A 26,471-nucleotide genomic window follows, 5' to 3' on the forward strand; every position below is an offset into this window, starting at 1 on the left:
AAGACTGAGTCATTGGACTTGGGAGTTCAGTACTACAGCCTCAGGACCAGCTAAGTCAATTGGCATAACATAGTTCACAAAGACAACTTCTGTGTCCTATTGTGGTGAGTAGTACGTGGGGCCGTAAAAAATCTGTGAGTGGCCCTCTAAGGTTGATTTCTCCCCCTCTGAAGTAGAGAAGAATGAAGAAAATCAATGGTGCATAGACACTAACAGTCCAAAGGATGCTAACAGTCCACTTGCATGCTGGCCCCCACCCAATTCGGAGATGGCTACTACAAACCACTCTGAACGGGATCGCAAGAGAAGTTCTTGAGTGGGAGAAAGCTGTGGAACAAAACTCAACATTATTAGAAAGATCAGGCTTGCTGATCTGATAAAGACCAGCGAACTCCTGTCACTGTGGCCTTGCTCTTTAGGGCTACAACTAACCTCACCCTATGGCTCTACTTTCAGCTAAGCAATAGACAGGTCGATAAGGTGCACAGGAACCCTGGTGTTTAGTTGGGACACAATGGCTGCTAACAGCTAGATCAGCAGTTTGAAACCACCAGTCACTCCTCAGGAGAAAGACAGGGCTTTCTATTCCCATAAAGAATAAGAATCTCGGAAACGCACAGGGGCAGTTTTATCCTGTCCTTTGAGGTCATTATGAGTCAGAATGGACTCAATACAGTGAGTTATAAGGTGAACAATAAAACCAAGGATGTACGTATTCCTTAGGAAAAAACAATTATCCACTCGAGGTCAAAAAAGCAGCTTTTGCTCAGCACGCAGGAAGGGATACGGAAGCAGGATGACCGGGAAAGGGAAGCACAGGAGGAACGGGCAGGGTGCCGTTACATGGGTGTGAATCGTTGAATGAAAACCCACTTGCTCTGTGAATTATTACTCAAATCCCTACTTAAAACAAAGACTTCACTAGAAAGTGGGAAGACAGGCTATCAAAGAGGACAATACATTCAGAAACCATATAGCCGATAAGAATCTAATAACCAAATTACGAGAGCTTCAAGAGATGTGTAGGAAATTGAAACCGAAAGAGTGAAATTTTCCCATAAACTTTTTGAAGCCCTTTGAATATATAAATAAATGTTCAGCAAGCTAACAAAAAGATTCAATAATTATCAGACACGTGCAAGATGCTCAATGTCATTAGCCATCAGACAGATACATGCAAATCAAACCACAATGAGACACTAGGATGCCCATGAAGAAAAACAAAGTTAAAAACCCAAGCAAATACCAAGTAGTGGGGCAAGAATGTGGAGTATTTTGAACACTTATCCATTCCTGGTAGGAACACGAAGTAATAGTCACTGGGGAAGACAGGGTGGCAGTTTTGCAAAGAGCTAAAAATAAAACTACTATATGACCCAGTAGTGCCGCTCCAAGGTATGTACCCCAAAGACTGGAGAGCAGAGACTGGTATACCAATGTTCATTCTAGCACTATTCGTAATAGCTCAGGTGTAGAAATACCTAAATGCCTGTCAGCAGATGCACAGGTAAACAAATGTGGTACATAGATACAATAAAATATGGTATAGTAGTAAAAGAGAGAAATTTTGATATATGATACAATGTGAACAGAAACTGAAGAGCTGATGAGTAAAATAAGTCAGTCATAGAGGATGGCCTTATTCATATAAAATGCAAACATAGAGACCAGAGTGTAGTCATGGTTTCCAGGAGCAGGAGAGGGGAGCCAAGGGGCTAGCAGGGATAAAAATACAGGGTAGGGCTACACAGCGGATTACAGTAATTGCTGCGACTAAGCTGTATCCCTGTAAAAAGCTGAACTGACAAAAGTTGTATGATAGGTAAGTTTACAATGACGAAATAACATAAACAACAACAAAAGAGTAGGTGTGAAGGCTACTTATGTACAACCAAATAGTTCATGGGATTCGGTTGCTTGGTTTGGAGGTGTAGGGTCATAGTTTCATGAGCCATCCCTGTTAACTGGCCTAATACCAGGTTATGTTTATGTCCTAGTCCTCATTCATGATGTACTGTCTCAGGGCCTAAAACGTATCAGCCTTCATCTAAGGCACCACCGTTTGTTGTACCCAGAGGAGAGGATACTCGGGAGGAGGAAATGGAAGTGTGGTTGATTCCCTTCAGGAACAACCCGCCCTCTTTCGATGGAACCAGAGACCTGGATGGTGCCCAGATAGCGTTACTGAACATTTTGATTAAAGATTCTATTTAAAAACCCAGATCAAACAGGGGCCAGGGAGTGCAGGCCAGAATTTTAAATTCTCATGGACTCCAGACTACCTGGAGCCAACCTTTAAAACTTAAAATAGTTGGTCCTGCAGACAGGACTAAATAATCACCTCAAATTAACTCACTCTTACAGTGGTGGTTAGTGGATTTCAATGGGAATCTGTCTGTCTCTGAGAAAATAATTTCATTTCTACTGGTGGGTAAGCAAAGGGGGGCAGTGTGCCCTGGGGGAAATGCTTAGCACTACTTAAATGACTCCCATCGGGAGAATCTGTCCAGGATGGAGCTACTAGCCATGCACTTCATTTCAGCTCTCCTCGATTTGAGATTTTGTCTTTGTGAGGCAGAGGCATTTTTTGTGGACCAAATAAAAATTATTTGATTTGGAAACCCAACTAAAAATGGAACCGGACATTACCTTAACTTTAAAGGAATTTAAATACTTCTTTGCACTTAAAAGGCTGAAAATATCCTAATGTGAAAAGACACAGAACTACTAGCCTAAGGTTGTGGATTTGGAAGTCAGTGGACTTTGGTTCCAACCTCTTGCTTTTGAGATTGTCCCATAATTTCCATTTAAGACTATCTTTTGAGACATTTCTTAGTCCTATAGACATAGTTTTGCCTTGGTGAATGAGTGTGATTAAAATTTCTGCCTGGTCTTAAAGTTAACAAGTGGCCATCTAGTACAGAGGCAACAAGCCCACATGGAAGAAGCACTGCAGCCTGTGTGATCATGAGGTGTCGATGGAATCAGATGACAGGCACAAGACCCCAAATAAACAAAAAACATATTGTGTAGGACAAGGGGGGTTGGAGCAGAGCCCCCAAACCCATCTGTAGACAATAGGGCATCCCCTCACAGAAGTGTCACGAGGAAGAGATGAGTTAGCCAAAGCTTAGTATAGCATGGATGAAACATACAATATTCCTCTGATTCTTTGAGGCTTCTTTACCCCTCACATTCATGACTCCAGTCCTGCCTTTCAGTTCTGGCTAGACCAGAGCATGTACACTGGTACAGATAAGAGTTCCTGACACACGGAATCCAGGTCAGATAAATACCTCAGGTACAGAAATGGGAGTAGTGATACCAGGGTAGGGGGAGGGGAGGAAAAGGGGAAGGAAGGGGGAACAGATCACACTGATCAACGCATACCCTTCGACCCAGGAGGCCTAACAACAGAAACATGGGTTTGGTGTAAGCTATGAAAATAATAATAATTTAAATTTATCAAGGGGTCACAAGGGGAGGGGAGAGGAAGGTTAAAAAAGAGGAGCTGATACTAAGGGTTCAAATAAAAAGTAAATGTTTAGAAAATGATGATGGCAACATACATACAAATATGCTTGAAACAATTGATGTATGGAATGTCATAAGAGCTGTAAAAGCAAAAGGCAGAAAAAAATTTTTTTTTAATTTCTTTGCCCTGGTGTCTAACTTTCATTGCTGTCTTAAACAGTTTTCAGTTAAATTTTTTAACCTATATAAGTGTATACATACTATGTATTTTGGTCTAAAAATCTTTCCCTTATGTGAATATATCTCGTTCTCAAAAGTATTTTAAATTATATATCATTGGCTAGTGTAATGATACTATTATTAGAATTACCAAATGTGTCAACAAGCCGATAATGCTGCCTCTAAAGTGGACAAGCGCGATACATAAAAACCTTAAGAGATTCGCATGGATTTTGCGCTCTCACTTAATCCTAAACCCTAATCTAAGAACAACTAGTTCTTATGATTTGTTCAATATATCATTGTAAATGTGGGTGAGTGCAGAGTGCAGACTCAAAGCCCATCGGTAGGCAACTAGACACACCTTTACTGAAGGGTTGTGGGGAGGAGATGAGCCAGTCAGGGTGCAGGGTAGCAACGATGAAACATACAACTTTCCTCTAGTTCTTAAATGCTTCCTCCCACCACTATCATGATCCCAATTCTACCTTACAATTCTGGCTAGACCAGAGGATGTACATTGGCAGTGCTTCATTCTGTTGTCCACAGGGTCGCTATGAGTCAGAACTAACTAGATGGCCCTTAAGTTTGGAAAGGCATTAAGTATAACTCACTTCATACTCATGGCAAATTACTATTTTTGTTTTTCTTTTATGAGTATTCTAATAAAACAGCTAACCATGGTATTTTTGCACTTGAGGAACAAAGAGCAAATAAGATGAGTTATAGGTGGTTAACAGGTACAATAAATTGACATGGGAAAATGTTATACATATGCATATATGATAGAAAAATATATCACTTTATAACTTTTAGTCACACTTCCATCTCTCTTCCTAATGCTCCCTAATATTCCCTGCCATCTGCAACTTCTTTTCTGCCTTTTGCTTCAGTGCCTGCCAATGAGATTCAGATGATTATCTGGCAGCAGAATGTAGCCACCTGCCCATCCTTGGCTTCAGTGAGTAGAGTGCTATATAGCTAGGTGTGCTGCACTCACCAATTAGACATGTGGCTAATATGTCTCTAATTCAAGGTCAGAGTCTGTCTTATTTAAAAGTGGCAACAACAGGCTTATTTCTTCCTAAAAAGTTCAACCTTGTAAAAATAGACCATGCTGATATTTTCCCACTCCACTGCTCACCTTCTTTTATTTCAAAGATGAAGGACAATGTGGTCGAGGGGTAGAGTCTGGAACACTTTTGAATGCATTACTTTGCTCCCATTTCTCACATGCACAGCCTAGCAGCCTACTGTGATCTTACAACTCTGCTTTGCCCTTCATTTATGAGCAGATTAGGGGCACGTTTCCCTCTCTGGAGGATGCACTTTCAATTGTTTAACACATTCGTAGAGAGCATCATTTTCCTGCCTCACTCTTGGCTATAAACATAGTTATCTATCTGAGTCAATTCTACCTCTAAGCGCCTTTCAAATCTTTTTCATTTTTTTTTCATAGTCTGTTGTTCATATTCTCATTGTCTTTAACTACAAAACTTCCTAATTTCACCTTCATCATTCAGGGTGTCTCCCCCACCACACTGTCACCAGAGTAAATTTTCTGAAATCCAGCTCTAATCCTGCCATTGCCCTTTTGGTACGTCTCAGCCAGGATGGGATACACACTGCATCTCGGTTCATAAGACGTTTCCATCAGACTCCAGGCTCCCTGGAGTCTTAAATTCTGGTCCAGTTTGCCATAGTGTGTTCCTTAGAATTTTACTCCCCAAATCCTAGTGATCCCAGAATGCTCTCTTCTAATGCATTGTTTGATTTGGTAGGGTAGTTTTTCTCAAACGAATTTGTCCCAAGAACCTATTTTTCTAGATCTCCCAGGTTAGCATCTCTCCGACCTCCTCTGACAACCTTATCTACATCAATATGCTTCCCTCCTTCATGCATCATTCTATTCCCTTTGCCTGGAATAATTTCCCTTCTTTGTTGACTGTCTGCCCACTCATTCAAATGTCAGCTCCATGAAGATAAGGGTCTTGTTATCTTTATTCATCACTATATTCCTACTAAGGAGCCACAGTTCAGTTCTCGGTTGCTAACTAAAGGATTCACAGTTCAAATCCACCCAGTGACTTTGTGGGAGAAAGACCTGGCAATATGTTTCTCTGAAGATTACAGCCAAGAAAGTCCTGCGAGGCAGTTCTACTCTGCCACATGCGGCTTCCGGGAATCCAGACCAACTGAGGACACCAAATAACAATAACAATGTATTCCTACTGTCTTGGGCAGTCACTGAACTGTAGTTACACTCAGTTATTATTTAATGAAGTTAAATGAAGGCTCTTTCATTTAATATTGCTATGTCTCATCTCTCTCCGCTGAGTAAACTCCCACTCAACTTTCAAACACAGCGGCGCATGTGATTTCATGAAACACTCCTTGAAGTCATAGCATTCCCTCTTCAGAAGAGATTTTCCCTCCAATCCTGCAACTACTATTTTTACTGTAATAATATAAGAATATATTCAAAGTTAATTAGGTTTTTTGACTCCACTAAACTGCAATTTCTAAAACAGTTTCTTATGTATCTTTCTATTTGTGGGTTTGAACATACTAAAAACTCCACCACATATCAAGTACACAATAAATGCTTGTTGAGTACAAGTGTCTTTCTCTTCAAGGTTACTAATATTTGAATCATCGGTCTTTGAGAAATTTTGCTAGAACCTCTGTAATTAGTTGCTTTTAATGTCTTTTGTCTCCCCCCTCCCACACAATGTGAACATCTCTCATTCTTGTTCAATTTATTTCACTTCAGGTTTTAGTCATTAAAAAAGAATTCTTGAGAAGCAATCCAAACTGCTACACCAAATACTGAATTCTTTGGTGCAGATAAACACCAAAAAGGTATTAACTCAACATTTTGGATTAAAGGATTTACATTTTAGGGAACATTACCAACTAAGTGCACTTGGAATTGGGGGAAGGGGGGGAGATAAGGATGGGAGGGGGGGCAAACTAAGAAAAGGTGTGAAAAGCTTGCTTAGGAATATGGAGAAAGCATCATCAAACCTCAGGCCCAGGGGTCTGTCACTAATTATTACTGGGCTTTGATTATCCTACTATTTGGACTAAGAGCAAAGCAATCTAGTTCACAACCACCATGTCCTATGATTTTTTATTACAATAATGAAAAATATTTATACTGACTGAAGAATCCTTTTTAAAAAACATTTTGCTTATAAAAAAAGAAATGTATCACATCAGACATGGTTGAAAACAGAAGTTAAACACTCATATCTAGCCATGTAAACATAGTTAAAAACAAAATGAAAATTTAGGGATACTGTATAATCTTTTGGGCTAACAAGAAATGCAACAACAATGATAGTACATGCTACCAATATACCGGAAATAGCACACAGCAGGACACACTAGGAATCTGAACATTTGCTTTATGAAATAAGGTTGGTTATTTTATTTTCTGGTACTTTTGAGTTTGATTTTGAAATAGAACTATATGGTAAGTATTTTCCTATTCTGATTTACAAAAATTCTGTGTTACAAAATGAAAATTTTCTAAGAATAGTAGAAATTCCTCATGTAACAAAAAATAAAATCATCATATAGAGATGCATAACTTAACAGATTACTAAGTTTTCTTTTAAGGAAGAATACATTTTTCACTTTAATGCAATTATACTTAAAGTAAGCTTTAATTCAGAGGTTTGGCTAATCATGGTAATGTTATTTAACTTTCAGAACAAGTTTTCTCAGACCATCTTCTATGACACTATACAATTAATCTTCAAATTACCAATTATACTTAACCTATTAAAAAGGGCAAAATACACAAAAATTAAGTAAGATGTTCAGCGGATTTCTGTGACAAAGCCAAAAATAAAGCCTCAGCCTCCTGACATCAATTCTAATACTCAACTTCCATTTTTCCCTTAATGTAGGTCTAAGATAGATCAAGAACAATGCACACATTTTCAACCACAACACTAAGGAAAGATAAGTGCAGCAATCAAAGTCCTGTTCTCATAAATCAAAAGACAAGCTCATGGAGATGAAGTAGAACACTGCTCTTAAAAGCAGTTATTGCTCATAAAGTAATGGGCTGATTCAATGCCATCTTTCAATGATAAGTACTCCTTACCTAAGAAAATCATAGGTGTTTTAGGTTGTTCAGATTTATATAAACATTGAGTAAGGAATCATTGAGATTTATCTTTGGACATAAATTCTTCTTGACATAGTGTTACTTTTAAGTTTTTACTCTGTCGATTTTGAAAGATTTCTTCATTAAAAGGCATTTACCAGTTTTAGATTTAATGTGGTCATGAACTTCTTGGAAATTTTTAAGCCATGAAAAGGAGAGGCTAGCCAACCCTTAAGAAGTAGAAAGAGCATATATTTTTTCATATTCCATGGTTTTAGTATCACTGTTAAGTGTCAGGAAGTCCCAATTTGTTTTGCTTTAAAAGTCCACCATTAATGATTATGCTGAGAAAAAAACTCTAAAAGACATTTCTTTCCTCTTTTAAAAAAAAAACCTAAAATGTGAAACAAAAGTTCATACCAAAATTGTCAATAAAGAAATGGCATTTATAAATAATGCATCAATTTAATAAATTAAGAAAACTGAAAAATGAGTAGCCCTATATTTACTGAGGGGCCACATGTAAAAAGCAAGTATTGGTTGCAGTAGGTCACGTGCAATTGTATGCCAAATTAAATATTAAAATACAATGTGAAAAAAGAACCGAAATACTTTAACATTCCGTATTCTCAGTGGTCAGTGCCCAACCAAAGCAGACCCCAACCAAACAAGGCATTGCCATCAAGCCAAGTCTTAATAATAGTGACTCTATATAGGATCTTTGGAGACCATAAATCTTTTGAAATTTTCTTAAAATTAAATTATTTTTTTAAATTTAACAATTTTATTGACACATAATTCACATATCGTATAATTCAATGGTTCAAGTATATTACAAGAATTGGGAAATCATCACCCCAATTTTAGAACATTTTCTTCATTCTTGTATCATTATTATCTTTATTACAATTATTAGTATTAGCTCCCCATATCCCTCCAACCTCCACTGAAATCACCCTCAGAAGCTATTAGTCTAGTTATTGTTTCTCTAGATTTACCTATAGATTTCATAGAAAGAAAATCATACCATAAAACAAACCTTGTCAGATAGGGTTTTTATGAGTCAGTGTTGAACTGACAACAGGAACAAAAAAAGGAGCCATATCTAATTTTAGATGTATCCATGAAGACCAGTTATTTCAAAGAAAAGGCTGAAACAACAGACTGCCTCATCTCATCTATTCTGTCAGGTACTGTCATTTCACTGAGAATCTCTAACTTGTAGAACAAATCTCCCCATATTGAAAATGTCACCTGGGAATATCGTTTATGATCCTTGTAATACCTAACTAGGAGAGCTAAGTAATATTCAGAATTTCAAATGATAAAATAAAACAGAGACCAAGTAACATTATCAAATAGAAATCAGACTTTAAAAGTAACCAGAGCTTCTGAATCCCATTTACCACTTATAATTTACATTTCTGTGAATTATTCTCATCTCTATTTTCCTATTTTTTCCAGTTTAACTAATATATTAAATATACTCCTAATTAAGGTACATAAAAATATTCACCTCACAATAATCGCTTTCCCTGATAGATGAAACCAAAACAAATTAAAACTAAATTTACAGTAGACAGACCTGGAATTGTGTATGCTTTTTTGTTATTATCTTTTTGCTCTTTTTATTCATTCTTTTGTTTTCTTTTTATTTGGTCTCTGTTATTGGTTTGCCTACTTACATAAGATGGGCATGGGATGCATTTTTGCGGAGAAAGCAACAGGACTGGCGGTTCTGGAGGAACTTGTGGGGAGAAGGAGGTGGGGGAAAGGAGCAGTGAGCAAACGGCGCCATAGACAGGGGAATAACCAGGGAAATAAAATCAACAACAAGTTGGACGTAAAGATCCTGGAGGGGTTGGAGCAACAGTACTCTAGTTGAGAGGAATTACTAAGAGGTGGAAGAAGGGCGAGCATGATGGAGGAAGGTAAAAGGAAACAGAGGAAAGATCTAGGAATCAAAGCTATGGATAGAGGTATAAGCCTAAGTGAATATATATGCAAATACATTAATTCATAAAAATAGAGGTATTGGCCAATGTACATATATTTATAGGGCAATAAATACACTGAGGTAGTGGATGGACTTCGGGTCTCTGCTCATGTCCCCCCTCAATGCAAGAACACTGTGTTCTAACAACCTGGCATTCTGTGATGCTCACCCAACTAGCACAATCGCTGAAGGCAAAAATGGGTGCATAGCAAATGTGGTGAAGAAAGCGGAAGGGGCAGGGTTATCAAAAGATACAGTATCTGGGGTCTTAAAGGCCTGAAGTTAAACAAGCAGCTGTCTAGCAGAGAAGCAATAAGCCCCCATACAAGAAGCATACTAGCCTGGAACATCATGAGGTGTCAACAGGATCAGGTAACAGGCATCAGAAGACACAAACAAGCAAACTAATGGAAAAAAAAAACCAAAAACATATTACTGAGAATTAGGGAGTCAGAGCAGAGACCCAAAGTCCATCTATAGACAATGGGACATCCCCTCACAGAAGGGTCACAAGGAAGGGGTGAATCAACCATGGCGCAGTATAGCACCAATGAAACACACAATATTCCTCTGGTTTCTTAAGGCTTCCTCATCCCCCACTATCATGACCCCAGTCCTGCCTTTCACTGCAGGCTGGCTCACATCATGTGCACAGGTACAGATAAGAGATAAGAGCTCACAACATACAGAATCTATTCAGGAGTAGTGATACCAGGAGAGTAGAGGGAAGGGGGGTAGAGGAGGGGAGGAAGAGAGGATCTATAGAAATGATCTAGACATAATCTCCACCCCACCCCCATCCCCATCCCCATCCCCACTCCCACCCCCACCCCCACCCCCACCCCCAGGGGAACCAACAACAGAAACCATCGGGGAAGGGAGACAATGGTCGGTGTAAGATATGAAAATAATAATAATTTTTAATTTATCAAGGGGTCACGAGGGTAGGGGGTAGGAAAAAAGAAGAGCTGATAATAAGGGCTCAATAGAAAGTAAATGTTCAGAAAATAATGGTGGCAACATATGTACAAATATGTTTGATACAATCGATGTATAGATTGTTAAAGTGCTGTAAATGATAAAATGATGTTTTAATAAAAAAATAAATAAAAATAAAAGAGACAACTTAAATAATTATAATAAATAATAAAATTAAATTTAAAAGGAAAATACTAGAGAGGGGCAGAACAAGGCAGAAGAAACTGAGTCTTTGTATGAGGCACAGGTGTGAATCCTGGGCCTTAACATATATTTACCATATATACTCGAGTATAAGCTGACCCAAATATCAGCCAAGGCACCTAATTTTGCCACAAAAACTGCATTTAAAATGTGCTGAAAAACTCAGCTTATACACAAGTATATACAGTATTTACTCTGTAGTTTGGGGCAATTTATTATTGCTTAAATCTCAGATTTCTCATTCATAAATCATGGCTGAAACTGTGGTGAGAATAAAATTATACACACACACACACACACACACACACACACACACACACGTAGTTTACTTATGGTAAAGCTTCTGTTACATTGCTTGGCAAATAGTGGACCAAAAAGATAAAAATAAGTACTGTGGCTTCAAATTCCAGGGATAGACACAGCCCTAAACTCCTTTCTACATAATAAGAAAAAGAAAACAAACCCTATAAGAAAGGACAGCACTCAAAATTAATAACAAAAGATGCTATGTCCACTGTGGCATATATTACAATAAACTACAATCTTCTGATTAGTCTGTGGGCAGGGATTACTGTATTTTATTGATAAAACTCTGTGAGAAATAAAAATATGTCATATACAATTAAATATACTAAAAAGAAAGATAATTTTCCTATTAAAACAGCACAGGGCACTGCAGATTGTTAAGGGAGCTGGGGGTAAACTGCAAGGTAAATTTTTCCTTTGGCTTTTCAAAAAAAGGTGGGAGTGGGGGGATCTCTTGAGAACTTAAAATCAACTCTCTAAGATTTTTTTTCTCAATCAATATTTTGAAATCATAAATCTTAAAATCTCACCCTCAAAATACTAATTTTTCCATTGGTACCATCAAGGTTTTTGTTTTTGAGCCAAAGATTAAAATTAAAAACCAAAATAAAAATGTCTTTGAATAATTAGAAAATTCCGAAATCTAAATCAACTAGGAACTATTGGTTAACTAAACCAACTAACAAAACACCGAAGGCATTATTAATTCATTGGAAAATTTTATGAAAAATGTTAATAAAAATAAATTGAGATTAAAATACTCTCTAAAATTTAAAAAGAAAAATAGGGTCAGTACCAAAATCTTTTGAAAACAGAGCACTTAGACGTTTATACACTATTTCCTTTGGCTCACATCCTTCATTGGTCCTCTGTACTAGACAGCGATACTTTCTCAGTTCTCAAGTTCCCTTCTGATCATTGTGCAAGCAGAGACACTATTCATTGAAAAGACTATCCTTTTTATATTGAATTGTCCTGGCATCTTTCTGAATCAATTAATGGTATATGTATGTGTGAATCTATTTCTAGACATTTCATTCTGTCCAACTGATCTATAAGCTTAGAGTTGATTTAATACCATACTTTTTCCATTGAAGTAGCTTTAGAGTAAGTCCTGAAATGTAGTCGTGTATACACCTAGAACTTTGCTTTTTTCTTTCATCAGTTTTTCCAGTTCAGCATAAAGATTGTGCACATATTATTTACATACTAAGGTGTTTACGTTTTTAAATTATTCTATATGATACTTTAAATTCTCGAATGTTCATTATCGGTAAATAAAAATATGGTAGATTTGTGTATATTGACTGAATGTCCAGTGAATTTACTAAACTAACCATTTAGGCATGGTAACATCATGGCTGGCTCTCTGAGATTTGCTACATACTCATATTGCCTGAAAACAGAAAAAGGTTTTCTTTTTCCCTTTACAATCTATATTCTTTTTCTTATACTTTGTAGGATAAATAATCCACTTAATTTTTGTAATGGTATTTTTGTGACCTTGAATATGATTTATCTGGATTAAGGTTTCGTGTACATATAGAAAATCTATTCTGCTGTAATTGGGTAGAATATTCAATGGGTTGGCAGTGTTGTCAGACCTTCTGAAGTAAAAGCTATGAATGTTGGGACCTGTGTAGAGGCAGAAAACAGTCGGAGAAGGAAAACTCAAACATTTTCCATTAAAATGAGCGATAAAAGTGGTTACGACTGCACTCAAGCTTTCTATTGAGAGGTTCTAAAATGATTGCATAACAGTGTGCAATTAAAAAGGCCTGATCAGTGGCAGATGGGGACTGGTTTGGTCACCATAACAATGCACCTGCTCATACAGTCATCTCAGTGTGTCAGTTTTGGGCAAAAACCAGCATGACTCTCTTGCCCCATGCACCTGACTTCACTCCATATGACTTCTTTTTGTTTCCACGATTGAAAAGGGACATGAAAGGACAGTGATTAGATGACATGGAGGAGGTGAAGAAAATACCAGGGAGGTGCTGTCAGCCATCCAAACAGATGAATTTGAAAAATGTTTCCAAGAAAGGAATAGCAGATTTGACAAAAGTATTAAGTGTAATGGAGAGTACTTTGAAGGTAATACAGTTGTTTTGTAAAGAAATTTAAATACATAGCTTTGGGGGGGCGGAATCCAGGGTTCTTTTTTTGGGGGGTTATCCCCTTGTATTTTCAGTATTAATTACTGATAAGAGTCTTGAAGTCTGTCTCATATATAATTGTAGCGTTTCCCACTTCTTTCCATTCTCTGTTTCTACTTCATCTCGTTTGAAGTCACATTGATGGGATTCAGCCAATCCGAGTTTGCATGCAGTGAAGCTGGTGCCTTGGTTTGCCTGAATTTTTCTCTTTCGGGAGTGCTGGAGAGTAAATGCAAGCCTGCCCATTTTATTTTGTTTTATTCTATTGTTATATTTGTCTTCTTAAACTGGATACCAAGTTAATTAAGTATCAGTGATTTTGTAATGCTATTCGGGCTAAGTTGAAGGGGAAAATAAAATGCAACCCCATTAGCATCCCATTTAAACAGTAGTTGATACCAGCTCGGTCACAGGATCGCTTCTAATTATCAAAATGCTGATTATTTAAAACATCCAAAGCTATCCTGTTTGAAGGTAACTTTTTTACAAGTAGTTTTTCTCTGAGACCCAAAGCAGCTCTACATATTTGTACCTTGATTGTATCTTAGTGTATGTTTTTCCTTAATTTCTAGTCAGTACTTTAACATACTCTTAGTACACTTCGTTTTTAAGACCAAATTGTTACCATACGCCAACCTGTAACTATGCATTTACAAAAAGTTCTACATGGATTTTTCATTCATCAGCAACTTGCCCTTTAGAATACCAGCTGCTTCATTGTGCTGAGATCCACTCAATAAAGACAACAAATAACAGCAAAATATTATTTACGGCTTGTCCATGTGCACTATACATCTGTGTTTACTTCAGATAAAAAGTTACAATGCATGTCCAAAGAACACCATAGAAATTATTAACTGGCTTGAAATAAGTAAGGAATATCCCTTTTGATAAAGGGTAAATGGTGGATTAAAGGAGTCAAAAGCAAAGTGTGCAAACATAATCATTACTGTTAAATTTACACATCAATCTTCCTTATACGAAAGTTAATCTCCTTTAAAGGTTTTGTTTTCGATGTGCTTAATACATTCATCACTGCTTTTTAGAGATGCGTAGTACTCCATTGTATGTATGTACCACAGTTTTTTAATCCATTTGTCTGTTGATGGAAATTTGGGTTATTTCCAACTCCTTTCAATTGTGAATTGTGCTATGATGAACACTGGAACACAGATGTCTGGCCGTGGTTTGTTTTTTGCCTGGAGGAAATTATGCTAAGTCAAGTAAGCCAAGCACAAAAGGGCAAGTACAACATGAGTCCGCTGAGGTAAGCTTAAAAATGCAAAAGGGTCATAGGAAAAGGCTATTGTATACATACATTCCTGGGGGGAGGTCCAGGTAGTATGGCAGGGGCCAGACTAAATCCAGGGATACATATGGTAGCCAATTAAAAAGGAGGAGGGGGGTATAAAAGGAAAAGACATGGGTAGCTGGGGGAACAGGGCACTAACCCACCCAAAGGGAGCGTATTTTTAATATCTCCACAGGGAAAGAGGGACCAGGCTTCAACCCGGTGCTCCAAGACGTGAATGCAACATGCTGGCATGAAGAAGGGAACCAATAGAGAGGTCTGAGAGGCCAGCCCCAATCCCAACTAGGTGGACAGCCGTCCCCCTTCCCCACAGAAGAATTCATTTTAGAGGACAGCACGAAAGTTACAACTCAGGGTGAGGTACATGTCTGATCAGAGCACACAGGAACAAATTAAGGAAGAGGAAAAGAAAGTGGAACACATCGTGACTCACCATGCCTTGAGAACAACATTCCCTCTCAGTGCAGCCAACACACAGAAAGGACCATAGGGCCGGCCCCACTATGAGACACACATGCCTCACTGACCCATAGCACTACAGGGGACAACACTGGAGACACAGTGTGAGAACTGCACCCAATCTGACCCCACCATACTGAGGTGAACCGCTAAAGGTGTGCAACAGAACAGCAAGGGGAACAGAGCAACAAAGTCCACAGGTATACCAAAAATAGACTTTGGGGCCAGGACATGGTACCCCATCAGACTTGACCAGGAAACACTCCTAAAGGTCAACAAACAGACTTTGAACTAATTATAGGCTTTTCTTTTTTTCTGTCATTGTTTTTTGTTGTTGTTGCTGTTGTTGTTGTTTTTTTCTTTTGTTGCTTTCTCTTGCTCTGTCTTGTGCTGTTTTTTGTGCATATTATTATCTCTGCAGGTCTATCTAGATATGATAGGAGGGATAAACAATCTGGAGGAGAAAACAAACGGGACTGACAATTATTCTGGGGGGACATGGGAGAAGAGGAGGCAGGGGAAAGGAAGTGGGTGTTAACAAACCCAGGGACAAGGGACAACGAGTGATCCAAAATTGATGGCGAGGAGGGTATAGGAGGGGGCATGATAGGACTTGATCAAGGACAGTGTAACCAAGAGGAATTACTGAAACCCAAATGAAGGCTGATCATAATAGAGGAAAGTAAAAGGAAATAGAGGAAAGAACTAGGAGGAAAAGGGCATTTATAAAGGTCTAAGTATAGGCCTGTACATATGTAAATATGTATATATGATGATGGGGAAATAGATCTATGTGTATATATTTATAGGTTTAGTATTAAGGTAGCAGATAGACATTGGGTCTCTACTCAAGTACTCCCTCAATGCAAGAACACTTTGTTCTACTAAACTGGTATTCCATGATGCTCACCTTCCCGAGATGATCACTGAAGACAAAGCAGGGGCATAAGCAAACGTGAAGAAAGCTGGTGGTAGCCAGCTATCAAAAGATATAGCGTCTGGGGTCTTAAAGGCTTGAAGACAAACAAGCGGCCATCTAGCTGAGAAGCAACAAAGCCCAAATGGAAGAAGCAAACCAGCCTGTGTAATCACGAGGTGTCAATAGAATCAGATATCAGGCATCAAAGAACAAAAAATCATATCATTGTGAATGAGGGTGGGTGCAGATTGGGGACCCAAAGCTCATGTGTAAGCAACTGGACATCCACTTACAGAAGGATGGCAAGGAGGAAACAAGCCAGTCAGGGTGCGGTATAGCACCAATGAAACATACAACTTTCCTCTCGTTCTTTAATGCTTCCTCCCCCACCAATATCATGATCCCAATTCTACCTTATAAATCCGGTTAGACCAGAGGATGTACACTGGTACAGATAAGAGCTGGAAACACAGGGAATGCAGGACAGATAAATCCCTCAGAACCAATAATGAGAGTAGAGATACTAGGAGGGTAAGGGGAGAGAGGGGGAACTGATCACTATATATATATAGTGATATATATATATATATATATATCCTCAGAACCAATTAGAGAGTAGAGATACCAGGAGATATATATATATATAACCTCAGAACCAATAATGAGAGTAGAGAGTAGAGAGTAGATACCGGGAGGGTAAGGGGAGAGAGGGGGAACCAATTACAATATATATATATATATCACCTCCTCCCTGGGGGACGGACAATAGAAAAGTAGGTAAAGGGAGACATCTGACAGTGTAAGACACAAAAAAAGTAATAATAATTTATAAATTATCAGGGGTTCATGAGGGAGGAAGGGTGAGGGAGGGAGGGAAACAAATGAGGAGCTGATAAGAAGGACTCAAGTAGAAAGAAAATCTTTTGAGAATGATGGTGGCAACAAATGTGCTTGACACAAGGGATGTATGTATAGATTGTGATAAGAGTTGTACGAGCCCCCAATAAAATGATTTTTTAAAAAGGTTTTGATTTGAAATCATCACTCTCTCTCTAAGTGTTTTATTGTGAATTAGATGAAGATATACAGAGCAGATCAGTTTTCCACCTATCAATTCATATGCATTTTGTTTCATCTCATGGATTGCAATCCCAATGTAACAAAACTTACGTTACTTCCTCCTTGTGCTTCCTGTTTCCATCTCTACTTCCCTAACCTTTCTGAATTTTGTCCTGGAGTACTGCTGCCCTTGGGTTCACAAATGATTGATGATTCCAAGAAGTGTGGACTTCCCGCGTGTGACTATTCCTCTTATAAACCCGGTGTCTATTATTTCATGGAAAACTGAACCCTGGGAATGTGATTCATTCCCAGACCTGAAGGACAACCAAAGGGTGTTCCACTAGTCCCTATCTGACATGGTATTTTTTTTTAAATCATTTTTAATTTCGTTTCACATTTTGACATAATTTTTTCTGACTACTGAACAACCCTCTAATTCCTTTCTTTAAGTTCTGTTTCAAACTTGTGCGTGAAGTTCCCAGTCTTTCTTAAGCCTAGAGCCCCATTCCTTTACACTTTGTTACTGATAGACCTCTTACTTTATAAGAAAGAGTAAGGCCACTTGATATATTCCGTCAACTTTAAATGGCTGTACCTTAAAAATTTTTCTCTATATTCCCCATTGACTAGGGGACATGTGTTTTTCTGTTACCTACTTTATAGCCAAATGTGTTTTCCTTTGCTCTTATCTACCTCTCTTTATGTCCACCAACCACATTCTAGGATCCACCTCACACCTAAATATATCTACTTATTTTTCCAATATAATTTTTTGAGTACCTAACAAGTGTCAGCATTAAATTACTAGCAGGAAGAAAATTAACTAAAAATCCAGTTCTCCTCTCAGGGAACTCACAAATGATGAGAAATATGAATAGATGCATAACTAATTAAAATAGAATATACTCAGTTCTAGGAATGCAGGCAGGTATAAATGAAAGAGACCTTAACCCTACTTGGTTGGAAAGCGGTTTTCTTGATCATATATCTTATCAAGCCCACCATCTGTAATGGATGCTTTTCTTCTCCTTTTCTTATAAACAGGCTCAGGTCCCCTCTAACTTTAAACACAAAAAAACATCTATTGGTATTTCAGGTAACACCACTATCTGTCATCCCTCTTACTAGTGTGTTTTATAAGGTCACCTATACTCTTGGGTTTGCACACCCAACTCAGAATCTTTTATTCATCCATCCCTATGTCAGTATTCTGTCTTATCGTTTCCACCACCACATTGACACTTCTCACCAGAATCAAAGTTGCGAATAACCACTCAACACATTCAGTCACTTTTTCTTGGGCCTTGTTTTATACAACCACTGTGCTATAAGGAACTCCATGGAGTATTCTCTCATCTCAAAATTCTCTCCTTGATTTTTCTGATACTTCACTTCCCTAATGTATTTCTTCTTTCTATTTCCATTTCTGTTCAAATCTTCAGGGATTCTACTCACTTTTAGTGCCTAAGTAAGTATTAGCTAAGGTTCCTTTTTGAGACACTATGTCTTTCCTCTATCATGTTGATTTTTCTTTCTCCACATAAAATTCATGATAAAAAGCTCTAAAACAGAATTGGGTTGAGAAAATAAGTATTACAGTCAGAAAAACTAATTTTTGGTTTTACCAATTTTGTACCCATGGGCATGTCACATCCCGAACTCCACACAAAAGGCCAGAGCTTTCTGATCTTCCTTCCGATCTCAATCATATAATTCTCACCAGAAAAGGGTCACATTTGTAGCCATAACTTCTCTAATGAGTTAAAAATCCACATTCTGCTTGCCATTTAAATGTCCCACTTCTAAAACTCCTAGACCAACTACTTCCTTAAAGGTGCCTATTAATATGTATATGCTTGTGCCACTAGGATCCTAAACTTAAAAATCCTAATAACTATATAAAATTTCTGTATTTTACTCATGCATTGGCTCCTCTGACTTGTCAGCCCTCCTTCAAAATCTAATTCAAAGAACACAGTTCCCGAGATGTCCTTGGCTTCCCCAGTTGGCTCTCTTCTTCAGTTCTCTCCTTCAGAAGTCTCAAGACATCCTATCTGTGCCTCTCTCATAATACCTGATTTATGTTTTCCTCTGGAGCCTGCTTCAGGTGAAACCAGATTCACACACACACACACACACACACACACACACTGTTGAAAACCAGGCCCAATGCACATTAGATGTGCGATCACACACACACCGCGGCACCTTGAGCCTTGAGCACGGCATGCCCAGAGCCAGTGCCCAAATATGACTAAACAGTTTACGTCAACTAGTAAACTCAAGCTAAACTTTGTACACAGTAGAAGCAGTAGTGTTTTCTTCAGGGACTATCTTCCTCAAGTAAAAGTAACATATAAGATGTTAAGAGATTAAATGACAAAAGATACATAATGATATAGATATTCTAGTTCTAAGTTACATATATTTTTTTCTTTCAAAACATTAGGACCTAATCCAGAAATCATACCATTCCATAGGTCAATCCTATCAAGCAGGATTACACAATCTCTCCCACAGTTTCAAAATACATTATTTTTTTTGGTGTTTTTTTAAATTATTTTATTCAGGGCTTGTACAATTCTTATCACAATCCACACATACATCCATTGTGTCAAGCACATTTGTACATTTGTTGCCCTCATCATTCTAATACATTATTTTTTTAAGGAAGAATATCTCCTAAACTCCCTCAAGTTTAAGCAGAACCTCCTCTCCAAAATCTAAGCCCACACAAAAGCACGCCATTGTCAGTAATCTCTGACATATCATAATATTTATTTTTGAACAAAAGCAGATTTGCTAAAAGATGTACTCATAGATACTTAGTTTAAGAATTTAAGCATTTCTGCTTGATTTTAAGTGTTCATAGACAAAATATTTTGACAAACTATTAGGCTCAGTGAACTATCATTAGAAGTGTAGATTAAACCGAGCAACAACAACTGAGACTTATTGGAAGATGCAGCCAGTACATATCACATTATCTTCTGTTCAAGCCTACAGTACAGAGAATTTCGCAAGATGAAATATTCTGCCATTAATTTTTCAGATTCATTAATTCAATACATTGCTCTATTTTTTTTCTTACAGCTGCTCCTCAATTGCGATGGCTAACAAATTGAAAAGAGGGGGAAAAGGGTTCCTAGTTTATTTTATTACAAAGACAAATGGAAATGCAGCCTAGCAGAAAAAAGAACTAGGATTTCTGAGGCCTCTACACCAGAAAAGTCAAGTCTTTAGCTCAATTCATCTAGAAGATGGGCTGTCTCGGGTGAGGCCTGACACGGAGTACACAGTTTCACTGCGAGAACATTCACTGAAACTGAGAGCAACTGTCTGACGCCTCATTACTGAGGATGCACAGCAGAGTCTGCCTACCTGGGTGATTCCTCCAGGAGCGATCTTGTAGGACTGCAACTTCTGCTTCAGCAGCTCTGGATCACTGTGACGGAAGGGGCACCCTGACAACAGAAGAAGCCAGCAGGCCAGTCAGGTTATTTACCCAAGACTTTACATTACCACACTCGAGAGACCGCCTAAGCTCCCCTTAATTGTCCAACAGCTTATTAATAAAAAAGTTAATTGCCCATGGGTGCAACTGCTTTCCTCTCTTTATCTAAATGACGACTTAGCTGTATGGTTATCAGGCTACTACAGGCTCAAGAGTTACATAACCCCGTGCAGCATTCTCGGAGTGAGCGGCTTATTCAATGGGAGAAGGAAAAGAGCTTTAATTATGCTACTGCAAGCAAGCAGAGCGAATCGGAAGACAGCGATAGCGGTTTATCTAAGAACTACACAATATCACATTTCTTTTAGTCTAAAATATTACATAAATAGGCATACTAGGCAACACATCAACTGAGAAATATAAAAATCTCATGTCATTTTCAGATGCAAACTCTATTTCCTGTATAATATAATCTATAGGAGTTTAGGGGGTCATGGGTGGAAATAAGATGGAAAAAGAGAAAACTTTCATAGAAAAAAATTGTTAAGGGATATATAAGGATTTAATGCTTCAGATCTAAAACAGAGTATAAATGAATATGATTAATATTATTATATAGATACAAGTCCTTTCCATGATTCCATGTTAAAGATAAAAATAAAAACCCAGTACTAAATATTTACATAAATTAGAAATCAGAAGAAACATAAACATAGTATCAAGCCAAAATCTAGAAAGCTTCAGAAATTTTAACAAAAAGCTGGAATAATAAGTCAAAATATTTAAAAATGTAATAATCACTCATTCAATGGAGAAAGAAGTCTCTCCAATAAATGGCATGGGGAAAACTGTATTTCCACATGTACAAAATAAAACAGGATCCCTGACTTACATAATATACAAAAATAAATTAAAATTAAATTAAGGACCTATCTGTGTAAACTGAAACCAGCAAACTCTTAGAAGAACAAGCAGAGGCAATGCTGTTGGGCCTAGTGTTTAAGACTCAATTATCTAATATAGTAACAAAAACACAAACAAAGAACATATTCAAATGGACACCAAGCACATGAAAAAGATGATTGTTGTAATTCACCAACAGAGGTATAAATAAAAACCGCAGTAAGATGCATCTCACTCCCACTAAAATTGCTCAGTAAAATTGAAAAAGTAGTGACAAAAAATAACAATGGTAAGACTTGTGAAATTGGAACCCTTATCCACGGGGAGCGGGGATGGAGGGGAAAAATGAGGAGCTGACACCAAGGCTCAAGTAGAAAGCAAATGATTTGAGAATGATGATGGCAACAAATGTACAAATGTGCTTGACACAATGGATGGATGGATGTGATGAGTTGTGCGAGCCCCCAATAAAATGAATTTTAAAAAAAGAATACACAATGGTACAGCTCAGGTTGAAAACTGTGGCCGTTCCTCAAAAACTACACAGGGAACGAGCATCTGACCAATTTCTACGACCAAATATATACTCCAAAGACTTGAAAACAGACACTCAAAGAGAGACTCATAGAGCAATGCTCACGGCAGCGCTCCTCACGAAATTGAAAATGTAGCAACTTTTGAATTGATGTCTATTTTTCTATGTATGTCAACCACTAAACTATTATTTGGGGGAAAATACTAATATTAAATCTGTTTTTATGTTAGTCATCCAGAGGACTGAGTCATAATTAGAAACACTTGTGCATCGTTAATGAAATTAATGGGAAATGGGTTGCTGCTAAAACCATAAAAGCCACAAAGAATATTTGATAAAACTCTTAAGAATAAAAGCATTCATGATACAGTATAGATTTCTATAAATTATGACATTTACAAAATGGATAGTATATATTGTATTCACATTACATTTACACAGATAAACCTAGTCCTTATTCTAATAAATAAATAGATTTATTCATGTTTGGGGTTTTTTTAATTATTAAACTACAACTGTATTTAGTACAAGTGAGCATCCTGAGAAGCGGATGAACACCAGGTTACTAAGCGTCCGGAGCCAGACTGCCTAGGTTTGAGTCCCAGCTGACCCCGCACCAGACGGACGACCGGGCATGATTGTTTTTATCTTCGTGGAGACAGGGTTACTTTTACTCTCTGAGCTCTGGCAAGCACGGAACATAAAACTTTCATAGGTATCTGACACACAGTAAACATTCAACATGCGTTAGCTAGCATTAGTATTCTTTACATTTTTGATGAGAAATTATAAAAGGTAGCAATGAGAAAGAAATAAACCTGCACAGGGATTTTGTGGTCAAGCCCAGATTTCTAAAGGACACCAATTGTGTTATTCAAGTTACATTTGCAACAATAGCTAGATTTATATGGAAGTTCAGAAAGGAAAAAGAACAAACCAAAAAGAAAAAACAGAACGTCCCCAAGGAGCTAATAACAAACAAAAAGATCTTTTGTAGCTATGTTCCCAAGAAAAAGAAAAGGAAGAACCCAGACTGCTTACAGCAGCTGGTGCTATTCTCACCGATGACCGATGACCGAAAGCAGAAACTTTGTTTGTATCTTCCTCATGGAAGAGCATGATCTTCAAATTGCAAGAGGTTGAACTAACAAGACCGAATGAAGATAAGATGAATTCATACGTTACAAAGACTGATTTGGGCTTAAGTGTTTGACAAAGCTTCCAAACATCCAGCAACAGAAAGAGAAGAGATGGATAAACATAGATTGATAACTACTTGAATAATTGGTCCTAAACAGTGTTGGTTAATGAACCACCACCAACCTCGGGGACTAAATAGTTTTGCAAATAACACAGTCCTAAAAAGGATAGAGAAATGTGCCCAGCAAATCGTATAAGTACACTGAGGATATGATTTCCTGACAGAATTCAAATTAAAAACAAAAATGAACAAATAAAATAAGAATGGACTAGAATGAACAAAATATAGAAATAAGAAATGCAGAATGCTGCATTTAAGTGGCATGCATCAACTACATGAGGGAAAAGCCCTAGAACCTGGAAATTCACAGGAGTTTGACTTGGTCACAAGTTCAACCTGTGTTCAGTTGTCTGCAGCAGCTCAGAAAAGCTAAGCCACTTTCTCAATGAATACCACATATAATCGTGGATAAGCTGAGTTTTTCAGCACATTTTTAATGCCATTTTCGTGGTAAAATTAGGTGCCTCCGCGTATATTCGGGTCAGAGTATACTCGAGTACATACGGTACTTGTCCTAATGGTTCTCAAACTTTAGAAGGCATGGAAATCACCCAGGGAGCATCAAGATACAGTAAACTCTCAGGTCAGTACACTCCCGGCCCTCTATAAGCCTGAGAGTAAGATCTGAGAATATGCATTTCTTTAAAAAGTACCTCTGTAGCACGTACAAAAGGATCACTACGAAACATATGCTCAGTCCCGTGTGTGATTGAGTATCTGATCTGTAATAGTCTACAAGAGTGTGATCTTATTATTTGTAAAGTTTCACAAAAGATGGCAAAAAATTAAAGGTCTTTACATGTCTACTATTGCAAATCTTGTTAATCTAGAAAATTCTCTAGTGTGAACTAATAAATCATTCTATGACAGTACTAGAAAAAATGAAGAGCTTCTCTAGATGTACTAAGAGAACTTTAGGGGGAGTGGGGAAGTTGTTAAAGTCAGAAGTGTACAGAACCCAGTTTGATACAGATCCTTTTAATCCCATAAATCAAGCAAATCTAGAGATACCTTTGATACCATAGCTGAAACTCTTCACTTCATCTTTATTAAGATGACAACAATAAGAATAAGATACTTTCCCTGAGCAGTCTTGAAGATGAATGCATCTACTATTCCCAGAGTGGAGTGTGTCAAGGCAAAGCTTTGACGAACTTTTCAATCGCTCTTCCAGACACTTGCAGCCTTTGAGCAAGCAAAGAGCAGCAGGTGAAGCAAGGAGACTGAGCGCTGGAAAGCCTGGACCAGCACAAACTGAAGGGATGAATTTCTCGTCCCTGACCTACTTCAGTAATAAGACAAATCACTGCGAGCGCATTAGAGCTCTGGCTTGACACTGACGACTGACATAAGCTACACACCAGCTCTTGTTAGGAACGCAGAAAGCCATTACACTGTTCCAGTGTTTTCCACAGAGCTCTTGGGTTTCTGCACTTGGCAAACATAGCCAGTGGAAGCACTTACCATGATAATCCCCTTGGCTTGGTGGATTGGTTAGAATAATCTTGAGGCAACTGTAAGGTGTATAGTCTGTTCGCTTGCCTTCCTTTCCAAAGCTGTGACGGATGTTGTAAGAGTAGCCTTTATCAAACTGAGGGAGGGAAAAAAGACAAGGACAAAGGTAAGTCAGCAATGCTAGTTAGAAACAGCATGCAAAGGGGAAGTTCTTAAAAATAAATTCAGCATTCATAAGCAGATGTACACTCACACACAGAATAAAAACCACTGGGTAATTTATGATACAAGTAGTTTTCGCAAAGTGCAAAAGTTACATGCATAAATTCCTTGGGTAGGAAGCAGCTAATGTAACTGATATTTGGATGTTTAAAGACAGGCGATCCTTTCCTGAGAATAATCACCTATGTGACAATTTGAGTTTGATTCAAGAGATCATACTAAATGTGAATCAGTTTGGCCTCCCCTCTATCTTCTCTCCTCTATCTCTCCCTTAGCTCCAACACCTTACTCATTTTACTTCTGAAATGCCTCTTAGCATAATTAATCCCTTCCTCCTCATTTTCACTATACAGAGCAAATAATCAGTAAATGCTTGTTGAGTGAATGAACTCCTGCAATTGCCTCCTACCTAAATTCCCTGCCTCCATGGTCATAAAGCAAATTAAAGGGACAAAAGAAATTTTTGAAGTGGCTGGGATAGGGAGGGAAAAAAAGAAACTGACAAGGCAATTAGGTAACATGTTTGGGTTTTTTTTTACTTGATGCTTTAAAATGTAATTCTACTTGGTTATTTAAATTCTCATGATTTCTCTCGGATGTTATGAGAAAATGGAGGTACTTTCAAAAATGATTTGAGTCAAGCTTCCTTTAATTCCAAAGCCCAGGAGACAGTTTTCAAAATCCTACACCTTCTCAGTAATAAAATATTTAAAAACCATAGGTCCCAGGTAAATCTTCGTAGGGCATCACAACTTAATTTTTAGGCCTTATTTCAAATGCCAGTGCATCCTAGAAGTCAAAGTTCAAAGTAATCTCTTTTTGCGCTGGACTTCAACAGCATTTTACCTATATCCATCTATCCTGTCGAAGATCGAAAACTATATATTTAATTCTCATCGAGTTTATCTATATTTCTCTTAGGTCATCTTATCATTCTACCTTCTATCTTATTCATATATCTTATTTCTTCTCCTAAACTAGAAGTTCCTGAGGCAAATTCTATTTGACCTTTTCTACTCCGCTCAGTATTACCAAGCATAAGCTAACTGAAGATGGAAGGAATCCTAGGGCGACTGAAGCAATTGAAAAGGGATCATTCATTTTTGCTTCCACTAGATATTTCCCATCATCTGATGGCTGGTGGTTTTCCCGTTCCAGTATTAGAAGACACACATTTGGCACATCACTCTTGCCTCCCATCGGTGAACCAGAAGCACACAATGGGCAGACAAGAGGAAATATTCATTCACCGATGGTGAAATCTCAGGCAAAAACCCCAACTTGTCATGGAAAAGTGAAGCAAGCATTCATGTCAAGTGATTATTTGGGTCAAAAGTGTAGGTTTAAAACTACTAAGTTTATAAAATAAATGCTGTCATTAGTTGCCATCTAACTGATTCTGACCCATGGCAACCCAGGTAAGCGGCAAAGAG

General features: G+C 37.9%; 1 protein-coding gene across 2 annotated transcripts in view; it reads right to left on the reverse strand.

Moving 5' to 3' along the window:
- Positions 1-26,471, reverse strand: part of PRIM2 (DNA primase subunit 2) — a 407,580-nt gene that overhangs the window by 19,004 nt on the left and 362,105 nt on the right. For both annotated transcript variants that reach the window (XM_045294844.1, XM_045294843.1), the window contains exons 11-12: positions 24,826-24,952; positions 20,590-20,672 (exon numbers count right to left, since the gene is read on the reverse strand). In XM_045294844.1, coding sequence (XP_045150779.1) covers positions 20,590-20,672; positions 24,826-24,952 — 210 coding nt within the window. The remainder of the gene's footprint in view (positions 1-20,589; positions 20,673-24,825; positions 24,953-26,471) is intronic.

Source organism: Echinops telfairi, unplaced genomic scaffold (assembly GCF_000313985.2).
Source record: "Echinops telfairi isolate 266 unplaced genomic scaffold, ASM31398v2 ScPeMD7_3533;HRSCAF=4204_1, whole genome shotgun sequence".
In the NCBI taxonomy this organism is placed as follows: domain Eukaryota; kingdom Metazoa; phylum Chordata; class Mammalia; order Afrosoricida; family Tenrecidae; genus Echinops; species Echinops telfairi.